Below are 13,219 nucleotides of genomic sequence, written 5' to 3' on the forward strand. Positions count from 1 at the left end.
GATCCCACAACTTCCCAGCCCCCCCTGTAACTCCCCTTCCTTGTACCTATCTAATGTATCTGCCAGTACCACTGATTCGGGGGGGGGGGATCCCACAACTTCCCAGCCCCCCTGTAACTCCCCTTCCTTGTACCTATCTAATGTATCTGCCAAGTACCACTGATTCAGGGGGGGGATCCCACAACTTCCCAGCCCCCCCTGTAACCCCCTTCCTTGTACCTATCTAATGTATCTGCCAGTACCACTGATTCAGGGGGGGGATCCCACAACTTCCCAGCCCCCCCTGTAACCCCCTTCCTTGTACCTATCTAATGTATCTGCCAGTACCACTGATTCGGGGGGGGGGGATCCCACAACTTCCCAGCCCCCCTGTAACTCCCCTTCCTTGTACCTATCTAATGTATCTGCCAGTACCACTGATTCAGGGGGGGTCCCACAACTTCCCAGCCCCCCCTGTAACTCCCCTTCCTTGTACCTATCTAATGTATCTGCCAGTACCACTGATTCAGGGGGGGGGATCCCACAACTTCCCAGCCCCCCCTGTAACTCCCCTTCCTTGTACCTATCTAATGTATCTGCCAGTACCACTGATTCAGGGGGGGGGGATCCCACAACTTCCCAGCCCCCCTGTAACTCCCCTTCCTTGTACCTATCTAATGTATCTGCCAGTACCACTGATTCAGGGGGGGGTCCCACAACTTCCCAGCCCCCCTGTAACTCCCCTTCCTTGTACCTATCTAATGTATCTGCCAGTACCACTGATTCAGGGGGGGGGGGGATCCCACAACTTCCCAGCCCCCCTGTAACTCCCCTTCCTTGTACCTATCTAATGTATCTGCCAGTACCACTGATTCAGGGGGGGGTCCCACAACTTCCCAGCCCCCCCTGTAACTCCCCTTCCTTGTACCTATCTAATGTATCTGCCAGTACCACTGATTCAGGGGGGGGGGATCCCACAACTTCCCAGCCCCCCCTGTAACTCCCTTCCTTGTACCTATCTAATGTATCTGCCAGTACCACTGATTCAGGGGGGGGGGATCCCACAACTTCCCAGCCCCCCTGTAACTCCCCTTCCTTGTACCTATCTAATGTATCTGCCAGTACCACTGATTCAGGGGGGGGTCCCACAACTTCCCAGCCCCCCTGTAACTCCCCTTCCTTGTACCTATCTAATGTATCTGCCAGTACCACTGATTCAGGGGGGGGGGGGATCCCACAACTTCCCAGCCCCCCTGTAACTCCCCTTCCTTGTACCTATCTAATGTATCTGCCAGTACCACTGATTCAGGGGGGGGGGTCCCACAACTTCCCAGCCCCCCTGTAACTCCCCTTCCTTGTACCTATCTAATGTATCTGCCAGTACCACTGATTCGGGGGGGGGGGGGATCCCACAACTTCCCAGCCCCCCTGTAACTCCCCTTCCTTGTACCTATCTAATGTATCTGCCAGTACCACTGATTCAGGGGGGGGGGGATCCCACAACTTCCCAGCCCCCCTGTAACTCCCCTTCCTTGTACCTATCTAATGTATCTGCCAGTACCACTGATTCAGGGGGGGGTCCCACAACTTCCCAGCCCCCCCTGTAACTCCCCTTCCTTGTACCTATCTAATGTATCTGCCAGTACCACTGATTCAGGGGGGGGGGGATCCCACAACTTCCCAGCCCCCCTGTAACTCCCCTTCCTTGTACCTATCTAATGTATCTGCCAGTACCACTGATTCAGGGGGGGGGGGTCCCCACAACTTCCCAGCCCCCCTGTAACTCCCCTTCCTTGTACCTATCTAATGTATCTGCCAGTACCACTGATTCGGGGGGGGGGGGGATCCCACAACTTCCCAGCCCCCCCTGTAACTCCCCTTCCTTGTACCTATCTAATGTATCTGCCAGTACCACTGATTCGGGGGGGGGGGGGATCCCACAACTTCCCAGCCCCCCCTGTAACTCCCCTTCCTTGTACCTATCTAATGTATCTGCCAGTACCACTGATTCAGGGGGGGGGGGATCCCACAACTTCCCAGCCCCCCTGTAACTCCCCTTCCTTGTACCTATCTAATGTATCTGCCAGTACCACTGATTCAGGGGGGGGGGATCCCACAACTTCCCAGCCCCCCCTGTAACTCCCCTTCCTTGTACCTATCTAATGTATCTGCCAGTACCACTGATTCAGGGGGGGGGGATCCCACAACTTCCCAGCCCCCCTGTAACTCCCCTTCCTTGTACCTATCTAATGTATCTGCCAGTACCACTGATTCAGGGGGGGGGGATCCCACAACTTCCCAGCCCCCCTGTAACTCCCCTTCCTTGTACCTATCTAATGTATCTGCCAGTACCACTGATTCAGGGGGGGGGGATCCCACAACTTCCCAGCCCCCCTGTAACTCCCCTTCCTTGTACCTATCTAATGTATCTGCCAGTACCACTGATTCAGGGGGGGGGGGATCCCAAGAAACACAGACGCCGCCGTCTACAAAACCTGAAATATTTTACTTCTTTTAAACTTTGAGCCAAGATCACTGAGATCCCGATGAGTTGATCATTTGATTTCATTGTCGTAAATAAAAACACTGTCAGAGCCACAATAAACGCCATTAGAAATGTACATGATGCAATAAAAATAACCATTAAAATAATAATAATAATAATAATAAAAAAAACGTACAGACCTGCATGGGGGGGTTATACGTATATATAAATGCGACAGTATGGGGGTACACTGAGTGGGGGGGCAGCTTCCTGCTGGGGGGCGGGGCCACACTAACGTATCGTTAGAAGAGAATATCGAGGTTATTAATAATAACAATAAGGCCTCCATTGTTTCCTGTAGCGAGACGGTCACACACCGGTGTATAGAAACAGATAGAAAATGCTACAAACATTAATAAATTACATCGTCACAAAACACAGAAATACTTCACAAGGTGCTATTAAAGTAACCGCGTCCCCTGGGGGTAACGAGTAACGAGCGCTGGTATTCGACTGAAGAACTCGCAATCATCTCCCATCATCCTGTGTTTCCGACAGCACCCACGGCTGCACCCACGCCCCTTGTTTATCAGGCAAATCTTTCCTTTTTTATTTGATTTTTTTTTTTCATTTTTAAATTTTGTCTCAAAAACGGAAATGAAAATATTCACAACTGAAACCCAACGGTCTCTCGTCCCCGGCAAAAATTCCGTATAAATGTAAAATGGCGGCGCTTCTAAATAAAAACAAAATGGAGTCTCTACGGGTATTTTGTAAAAAAAAAACAAAAATATAAAGGGAAAAGTATTGAAAAAGCTATTTACAGGCTACATTCTACGTAAATACGGGAAAGGAAAGAGATCGCCAGTTGCCTGAGAAACAATCAAAGCTCCGTAAGTGCTTTTTTTTCCCCTTGTGCAGACGGGTGTACGTATCCCTACGCCGGATCCTTGCGCCGGGGCCCAATCACATTGCCAGTCCGCGAGTCGTTAGAAGTACTGGGCAGCCTGCGCTATTTGTGTAGAATCAGTCAGATATTGTGTCATGGGGGGCAGTTATAGGGGCGGGGCAGCTGAGCGGAACATGGCGGAGAGGCGGGACAGGAGTGTGTTTGTGTAAGTGCTAATAGGACCGGACACAATTTCTGCCACCTTTTCTCTTTCGGAACCATCGATGGAGTGAACCGGGTGCCTGTGGGTAAATAAAAGCGTAAAAGGCCAATCCTGTAGTGTGTGTGAAGCGATAAAGATGGTGGGTATGAAAAAGGCTGCCATTTTCTTTTCTAAGTCGCCAAAGTGAAGCTGTTTCTCACCGCTGTGTGAAATGAGGTTACAGCGCAATACAAAGTCCATGAAGCGAGACTGTTACTCTGGCTCTAGCATGGGACACACAGCCGGTTGGGCTGACCCCCTATGTGCCAGTAACATTCTGGCAGTGAGAGGCAAAACTGCGCCGTAACCTCACGTAAAGTGATACTGACACTCAAAAACTCTTCAAGATAATAATAATGGACAGAATATAGCCGCCCCCCTCATAGGGGGATCAGATAGGTAATGGGAAAGCATCAGTAAATACTTCTATGGCAAATGCTAAAGCTCATGTTATAATAGGAGCTCAGTCTCTGGTGTCAGTATCCCTTTAACACGTGGTCACTAAGGGCCCCCGCTGTACAACGAGAAGCCATATTGCTCTGTAGCTTCCACTGGTCCCTTCAACTATATGCAACATGCCCCTCCTACTAGCATACTGACCAATAAGGTTAAAGGGGATGTTCACCTATGGGTTAACTGTTAGTATGATGTAATATTCTAAGACAATTGGTCTTCATTTTTTATTTGTAGTTTTTTTAAATATTTCATGTTTTGCTCGGCAACTTTCCAGTTTGGAGAGCAGCTATCTGGTTGCTAGGGTTAAAATTAGCTTAGCAACTAAGGAGTGGTTTGAATGAGAGACTGGTATATGAATAGGGGAGGAACCTGTATAGAAAAATAGGTCATAATAATATTAAAATTGTACTTATTTTTGGCTGCCGGGGTCAGTGACCCCTGTTTAAACACTGGAAAGAGTCAGAAGAAATGATAATAAAGACCAATGGAAAAGTTGCTTAGAATAGGCTATAACACAAGTTAAAGGTGACCAACCCCTTTAACTCACAAGTCCTACCCACTGACAGTCCAATCACTTTGGGCCGAGGAAGAAATCGACAAACCCACAAGGTTCTGCTGAACATTAAGGACGTTGTGAGATAAAAACAGGCGAATAAAATGCTGAACATCCAATGAGAAGCCAAAGCGCCAACATGAATACCCAAGAGCTCCCTATAGCGCCTAACTAGTCTTACAGCGCCCAATGAACTATTGCTTTATGTGCTGCCTACATGAGCGTCAGTAGGGGGTAAGGGCTCAGTAACAAGGTTCTGCCAATCAGAGCTCCTGATCTGGGTGCATAGGTTACCGGGCAGCCTGTTCCTGTTGGATTGAGGCACATCGACCAGAACGTCTCACTCCGGCGATGGTTTGGTGCGGAAAGAAGTTTGGCTTTTCAATTGGCAGTGTAAGGAACATCCCACAATGCATCTGTTTGGCAAAGGTGCAGCCTTCAAATGAAAAGCCAAGGCACCGCCATTTCTATCCATATTACTTGTCCATTAATCACTCTTTTGGGAGAATATTACCAAACAGATTTGGGGCTCATTGCACTCACCAATTGCTATATTTGCTTGACAGCCGCCATATGTAATTTGGTAACCATGGCCGCAAACCATACTTGGCATGAAGGCCTCCTCCCAAGACCAGCGGGTTTTGCCTTGTATGTAGGATAATACTGCTTCTGCCTAAACTCACGTATGCCGCATAGTCTCTCCGTGCCAACTAGGCCTCTGGGCCCCAAAATCTAACAGAGGAGGAGCTGCCATGTTGGTGAAACGGTTGGCATGTACACAAGCGTTGCAGGGTAGACTGGTCACTACTGATACAAACAAGTTATCTTGCATAAACGTAGTCCTGTGCCGTAACTAGTGATTAGCTGGATTCTGGGCCTAAACGAGTAGACTTGACTACAAGGGGCGCGTGTAATATATATATATATATATATATATATGCATTAGACTGTTACTTAGAGACATGCCCAACCCTACACACAACCACAGACTTGGGTTATTACCATGGAACATGGTTCTCTAGATCAGCAGTCTCTTTGGGACCAATGGTGCTGTTTTTTGCCGTCTCCGCTGGAGTGATAGTCATTGTAACCTCATCTATATTAGCTAATTTGGTACCTGAATGTCCGGGATTCTAGGCTACCACCTATGGATATACCCACGTCTCACCTTTCTGACGTTTCCCCTGTAACATGGACCTTCCACGTGTGGCTCTTTGGGAGCCGTCTATGAAACAAAAATGTCCCTTTTTTTGGCAACAACCCTCTCCCAATATTGCAGTAAGGGACCCAGTGACACCCAACAGGATCTGGCTGTGAGGGCTCTAGAGAGAAGGTGTATACGGTCTAACTGGGCTCTGGGCCGTGGAAAGGAACCAAGAAAGTCACCACACAACATTGATCTTGGGGATAATGCAGTAGCAGATGGGAACACGGCTACTTCACGAGTCACTGATGATACGCGGCACACGAATATTCTATTTTCCTACGGCCGCGGACACCCGGCGTATGAGAGACATCATGCGTCCTGATCAGATACGATGGGTTTTACAAGTTGATGCTCCGTACGGAATATATTTTGAATTAAAAAAAAAAACAAAAATTGGTGCATTTCGCTTATACGTCGCCCGAGGGTAAAAGGATCCTCTCCCAAAGCCGGACGCGATCCCTTTCCCGGACACGGAGATCTGATAAAGGACGTTAATATTAAAAATATCTCGAGCAGTTTTCTGTACACGTTCGGCTGCTGGAATTTTATAAAGACTTATTAAAGTGGTGGCAGAAATGTGACTGTTGCCAGCAGGTTGCAGAGTTCCGCCGCAGTCCTACAGCTCAGCAATTAGTCTCCCAGCTCGTTAATCCGTGAGCTTTGGGGGGGGGGGGGTAGAGGTCCCGCTGTTAGCAACACTAAAGGAGGAGTTTGCCGTTCCGATGGATTTTCAGAATCTTCCCAAGCCTCTGTTTTGCTGTGGCCATGCCTTTTTTTGTACGTTTACCTGAAATGATATTAATACAAAAGATTCATATATTAAGTATAGGAAAACAATACTAGCGATAACCTATAGAAGGGAGGAAAGAATTGCAATTTGCCCCCTTGGGCAGAGCCTCGGGCTCAATACAGAGATACGGGCACCATATGAAGAGCAGCGGCCAAAGCTCTAGCGCTGCCCAAGGTCTGAGATCGACCCAATCACTGGGATTCCCCCTCTGCCCAATCACATCCCACCTGCTCCCTGTATCACTCAGAGGGGAGGATAAAATACACTTGTAGTAAGGGAAATAGTAAGAGAAGTGGTAAAACACACTGAGTCCCATACAGAGAATTAGCCCGACTGGCATTGGCACAAGGGAAACCAGGAAGCCCCAATAAAACAAAGATGGCGGCTCTACATGAACATACCCCAGTGCATTGTATAAAGAAGAAGAGCCGGGGGTAGGAGGGTAGTGATTGGTTACTCTGGGTGCCCCCCCTGCGCCCAGTCATTTGCACCTTTCCTGGAAGCTCAGAATGAAGTCAGTAAGAGACTCAGGAAGTAAATGGCAATAGACCCATAACAAACTGGTATGAGCAAAACCTCAGGGACACACATGGGGGTATCAGTGAGGACTGGGGGGGGGGTCATCAGCTCCTCTATATCCGGGTCTCTCACTTCCCACAACTGCACCCCAAAGATCTGTCTCTGTCCCAGGGCATCATAGGAATTATTGTCTCTTTATTTCTGTGGCCCCTCTTGCTCTTCTGTCCATCAGGGACATGTACAGGTATGGGACCTGTTACCCAGAATGCTCGGGACCTGGGGTTTTCCGGATAAGAGGTCTTTCTGTAATTTGGAATTCCATACTTTAAGGGGCTCATTTACTAATCATTGATTTTTAATTTTAAACTTGATTCTGATTTTTTTTTTTTAAAAAAGTCACGGAGAAAAAATGCTGTAACTTGTACAAGATTTACTCTGCGTCTAAACAGCTAATAATCCGAATCCGACAATTCTCTTTTGTCTCAAAACTAGAGATTTCGGTGGGTTTTGTCCGTAGTGACAATTCGAAAAAGTCAAGTTTTTTGCAACTTTTCCCTTTTTTTAGTAAATATCAGACATTTGGGAAAACAAATGTAGTTGAATTTGAAAAAAAAAAAGAAATTATGGAGTTTTAGTTCTGCCCCAATAAGGGGTAATTATATCTTAGTTGGGATCAAGTACAGGTACTGTTTTATTATTACAGAGAAAAGGGAATCATTTAACCATTAAATAAACCCAATAGGGCTGTTCTGCCCCAATAAGGGGTAATTATATCTTAGTTGGGATCAAGTACAGGTACTGTTTTATTATTACAGAGAAAAGGGAATCATTTAACCATTAAATAAACCCAATAGGGCTGTTCTGCCCCAATAAGGGGTAATTATATCTTAGTTGGGATCAAGTACAGGTACTGTTTTATTATTACAGAGAAAAGGGAATCATTTAACCATTAAATAAACCCAATAGGGCTGTTCTGCCCCCAATAAGGGGTAATTATATCTTAGTTGGGATCAAGTACAGGTACTGTTTTATTATTACAGAGAAAAGGGAATAATTTAACCATTAAATAAACCCAATAGGGCTGTTCTGCCCCCAATAAGGGGTAATTATATCTTAGTTGGGATCAAGTACAGGTACTGTTTTATTATTACAGAGAAAAGGGAATCATTTAACCATTAAATAAACCCAATAGGGCTGTTCTGCCCCCAATAAGGGGTAATTATATCTTAGTTGGGATCAAGTACAGGTACTGTTTTATTATTACAGAGAAAAGGGAATCATTTAACCATTAAATAAACCCAATAGGGCTGTTCTGCCCCCAATAAGGGGTAATTATATCTTAGTTGGGATCAAGTACAGGTACTGTTTTATTATTACAGAGAAAAGGGAATAATTTAACCATTAAATAAACCCAATAGGACAGTGTAATAATGGATAATGGGTTTCCGGATAATGTACCCTATACCTGTAAGTTACAGAAGCCCAACTTTGCCAGAATATGCACTGATACAATATCAGGATTATGTTATGGATCACTATATAACTGGGTACAGCAAACTGTATAGTGCTAAATCCAATACTTAATAAGCACAAAGCTCGTATGATATCACTGTGAATTTGAAGTCACACAATAAATCCCACCTCAACTGTAACTAAGAACAACTGGAACATTTTAACATGTTTTGTTGCTGGAGGGCATTTCATATTCCCGTATAATCAGGGCTGAGCGGCTGGGGGGCCACACTTGAATTATACGGCCGGCTCTTGGGCTCCAGAATAAGTCTGTAGGTTACTGAATACACTCTCACCCAACTCACCCATAAATGAAAAGGGTTGAACAGTGCTGGCCTGCACCTCTCATGACTGTGTAACTATCACTTTAATAATAAGTGCCACATTAGCAGTTAAAGGAGACATATTGGATAAATGGAACCCCCTAACCCTGTAGGCAGTTATGAATAATATCCGGTGCTGGTTTCCCTTTGGGCTAAACATTAACCCTATCTGTAACAATGGCCCCTTTATTGGGGCTCCCTATAGATCCTCTCAGGTCCCTGTCTGGGTTTCATATGAGGGGTGGGCGTGTCCTAATGGTCCCTGCCAGAAGCACAGTAGGAGGGGGAGAGCCAATCACAGCCCTGCAGCAAGCACAGTTCCCTATCAGGTCAGCCTAGCTGCTGATTGGTTCCTATCCTACAGTGCCGCCGCCCCCCCTACACAGCCTGGGAAAGGAGGCAGCAGGAAGTGGAACAGATGGGCGGGGCTAGTGGGGATTTTGGAGGCCAAAACACTACTTTTTAAAGCCCATTCCTTCTATAGTTAGAAGAGTACAACTCATAGGCACAATGTTGTTTTTCACACAATCCCCTTTAATATCACATATTTGCTAAAGGAAAAGAACAAGCTCAGTTCCCAGAGTAAGTCCTGCAAGTCTTACAATCAGGTGAACGGCCAATAGGCCACAGGCTTGCACATCAGTTTCCTTGGGCCCAATAAGTTGGGATCAAAGCCCTATGAGGAAATGACAAAAGCAAAGAAGGGGAACAGACATCATAGGGTTAAGGGAACAGACATCGTAGGGTTAAGAGGACAGACATCATAGGGTTAAGGGAACAGACATCATAGGGTTAAGCATGTATTTTGGGGAAACAGACTATCAGATTCCCATTACATGGCAGCATAGAAGGCAGTGCAGTCTGCATCACAACTGATCCATACTCAGCCCTGTAGCAACAGCTTCTATGGCCGATGAGCCCTCACTTTCTGCTTGATGATTTCCAACACCCCCTAAGCTTAGCTCCTCCCCAACAGCCCACTGAGCACGTGCAGTGCCACTGACACACAACAGATGGCCTAACAAGATCCAAGATGGGGGGCAGCTGGGGGCAACTCTGAAGGCCTGGGTCATTACTGCTATAGGGCTGCTGGGCCTCTGGGCTGGGACAGAAGAAAATCTACACCTAGGAGCAGCTCTCCCCGGAGCGCACACTCACACAGGTACCACAAACACACAAGTCCGCGCTCAGGAGGAGGAGGAGGAGGGTTACCTTTGGCAGCTGAGTTATTCGGAGAAGACGCTGACGGTCTCCTTTGTGTGAGGAAGACCCCGGGGGCCATGGGCTGAGGGCCTCTGTTTACTTGGGCCACACCAAACGTGCTTGCACCGGCCGTGTACTCATGGTCAGTGGGGCCACTCAGTGAGACCTCGGGAGAGGAGCTGCCTTCCTGACAAAGCGCATTTGGCATGTTGGGTGAGAGCTTCTTTTTGGAAGTCTTTTTCTTCTTGGGCTTTTGATCCTCCTTTAAGGAAGCAAATCATTATCACCATGAGAACCTTCCTCCTACCTAACGAGGAAATGGTCAGCGCTCATCTAGGGTATCTATCAAGGCCTCGCCCTGCCTCAGTGCTGCAAACAAAACGCTAAGAATTTGCAGTTGGTTTCTAGAATTATTTATGTTACATTGTTTTGTGTATTTTTATTGTATTTAAATTCTGTCTCTGCCCAAACTGAAATTTAACTAGTAGTGGGTGTAGTAGTGGGTGTAGTAGTGGGTGTAGTAGTGGGTGTAGTAGTGGGTGTAGCAGTGGGTGTAGTAGTGGGTGTAGTAGTGGGTGTAGTAGTGGGTGTAGTAGTGGGTGTAGCAGTGGGTGTAGTAGTGGGTGTAGCAGTGGGTGTAGCAGTGGGTGGTAACATTAGCAGTGGGTGTAGTAGTGGGTGTAGCAGTGGGTGTAGTAGTGGGTGTAGCAGTGGGTGGTAACATTAGCAGTGGGTGTAGTAGTGGGTGTAGTAGTGGGTGTAGCAGTGGGTGTAGTAGTGGGTGTAGTAGTGGGTGTAGCAGTGGGTGGTAACATTAGCAGTGGGTGTAGCAGTGGGTGTAGTAGTGGGTGTAGCAGTGGGTGTAGCAGTGGGTGGTAACATTAGCAGTGGGTGTAGTAGTGGGTGTAGCAGTGGGTGTAGTAGTGGGTGTAGTAGTGGGTGTAGTAGTGGGTGTAGCAGTGGGTGTAACATTAGCAGTGGGTGTAGTAGTGGGTGTAGTAGTGGGTGTAGCAGTGGGTGTAGCAGTGGGTGTAGTAGTGGGTGTAGTAGTGGGTGTAGCAGTGGGTGGTAACATTAGCAGTGGGTGTAGCAGTGGGTGTAGCAGTGGGTGTAGCAGTGGGTGTAGCAGTGGGTGGCAGCGCTAGCAGTGGGTGTAGCAGTGGGTGTAGCAGTGGGTGGCAGCGCTAGCAGTGGGTGTAGCAGTGGGTGGCAGCGCTAGTAGTGGGTGTAGCAGTGGGTGTAGCAGTGGGTGGCAGCGCTAGCAGTGGGTGTAGCAGTGGGTGTAGTAGTGGGTGGCAGCGCTCAGTCATTAAGCACACGTATATAATGAGTAAGCTAGGGCTCTAGTCATTTTTCGCATGAGTGCCCTATGATATCGCCCCATTAATGTCTGTAAGATTAATAGGATGAAGTATAGTAGTACTGTATCATGACTCAAGGGGTATTTAGGTAAGTACTGAGGGGGGGAGAGGGGCACGGGTATTTAGGTAGGTACTGAGGGGGGGGGGGCACATCCCATGCTCCCCAGATATAACCTGCTGTGGGTAAACTATATTCCTCTATTATATATATATATACTCCAGTTCCGCATTACAAAGAGGCCTGTTTTTGGGGTTTAGCTCCTCTTTAACTTGCTCATCCCAGAAAAAAAATGTCAGTTGCACCAGTGCACTTACTTAGCAACGCCTGCAGGCCACACCCACTTGTCACCCCTAAGAGCCAGCGGGATGGAGTTTTTAATATACAGTCTCCCATGTCAATCTGCCTGACTATATCCCACCAATTATACTCACAATCACAATGAGCTTCCCCAATAGGCAATACTGGGAGTTTATTAACAACAGGAGTGGCTATGGCTTCCTATCCCTAGCAACTGTCACACAATTCCATCCTGACTCAGCATTGGTCCTGTAACTCTCAGCCTCCAGTAACTAAAATTGATGGGAATGATGGAATAAATGTTAGGAAAGAGATGTAATTCCAGAATTCCAGCCTCAGGCATCGGACTGAAGAAGGTTCTGCCTGAGAGCAGTGTAATGGGTCAGTGTAATAAGTCACATTTTTATAACTATTTTTTATTTAGTTTTTTTTTATTATTTGTTTTTTTTTTATTCTGCATCAAATTGCTGGGGGTCAGTCACTGTGGACCCAATGGTTATTATTTCTTATTTTACTGTTTCCTGTTCAGGTTTTGATCTATTCCCAACATGTCATCCCTATACCAGGATTCTAGGTTCACTTACCCTAGCAACCAGACAGCAAAGCTGCACTGTTGCAAGAAATTAAAAAAAAATCAAGGGGCAGATTTATGACTGAATGGCCAATTCTAAATATCTTTTCAATTGGTCTTCATTGTTTATTTTGTATAGTTTTTAATTATTAGCCTTCCTCTTCCTATCAAATGGGGCAGGCAATTTTGTTCCAGGCAGCCCTTCCAAAAACTGGGCTGTCTGGGTCAAAACCGGACAGGTGGCAACCCTACATCCAAACCACTCCCTGGTTGCTAAGGTAACTTGGACCGTAGCAACCAAATAGCTGCTAAAACTCCAAATTGGAGAGCTGCTGAAAATAAAATAACCTAGAAACTAAAAATGAAGACCAGTCGCAAACTGTCTCAGAATATCACTCTCTGCATTATACTAAGAGTTAATTTAAAGGTGAACAACATACCTGTTACAGCTGTTTGAGTGTGAACCCCATAAAGCAACTGCGCCCCCTACACTGTCACTGCAATAGGAATCCAAATGCCTGTTAGCCCTGCAGCATTGTGGGAATATTGTAGAGAGTGGGCCCATAGCGTAAGGTTTTCTGGTGGGCCCTGGGGTTCCAGTCCGACACTGGGGGGGTCAGTAGAAGGGAGAGTGGTACCGTGACAGCATTAACCCCCAGGGCAGTGGGATTTGGCAGAATAACAGGTGCAAGTGGCATTTTTTTCTGTCCCGGGGCAGAATTCTTTGGAAGCAGCAAGACCCTGGGGGGGGGGGTTTATGTGAGCAAAAGGCTGATAGGTGTCTATTTCCCATGACTGGGGGCACATAAGG

The 13,219-nt window shown here is 46.8% G+C and overlaps 1 protein-coding gene across 5 annotated transcripts in view; it reads right to left on the reverse strand.

Moving 5' to 3' along the window:
- Nucleotides 1-5,650: 5,650 nt before the first annotated feature.
- phf2 (PHD finger protein 2) overlaps nucleotides 5,651-13,219 on the reverse strand; it is a 105,197-nt gene continuing 97,628 nt past the window's right edge. For 3 of the 5 annotated variants that reach the window (XM_031901286.1, XM_031901285.1, XM_031901284.1), the window contains one exon: nucleotides 5,651-6,618. In XM_031901286.1, the coding sequence (XP_031757146.1) occupies nucleotides 6,530-6,618 (89 nt within the window). In that variant the 3' untranslated portion in view covers nucleotides 5,651-6,529. Of the gene's footprint in view, nucleotides 6,619-10,187; nucleotides 10,441-13,219 lie in introns of all 5 variants that reach the window. The other 2 variants (XM_031901283.1, XM_031901282.1) reach the window with 1 other exon arrangement.

Source organism: Xenopus tropicalis, chromosome 4 (genome assembly GCF_000004195.4).
Source record: "Xenopus tropicalis strain Nigerian chromosome 4, UCB_Xtro_10.0, whole genome shotgun sequence".
NCBI classification, from domain to species: domain Eukaryota; kingdom Metazoa; phylum Chordata; class Amphibia; order Anura; family Pipidae; genus Xenopus; species Xenopus tropicalis.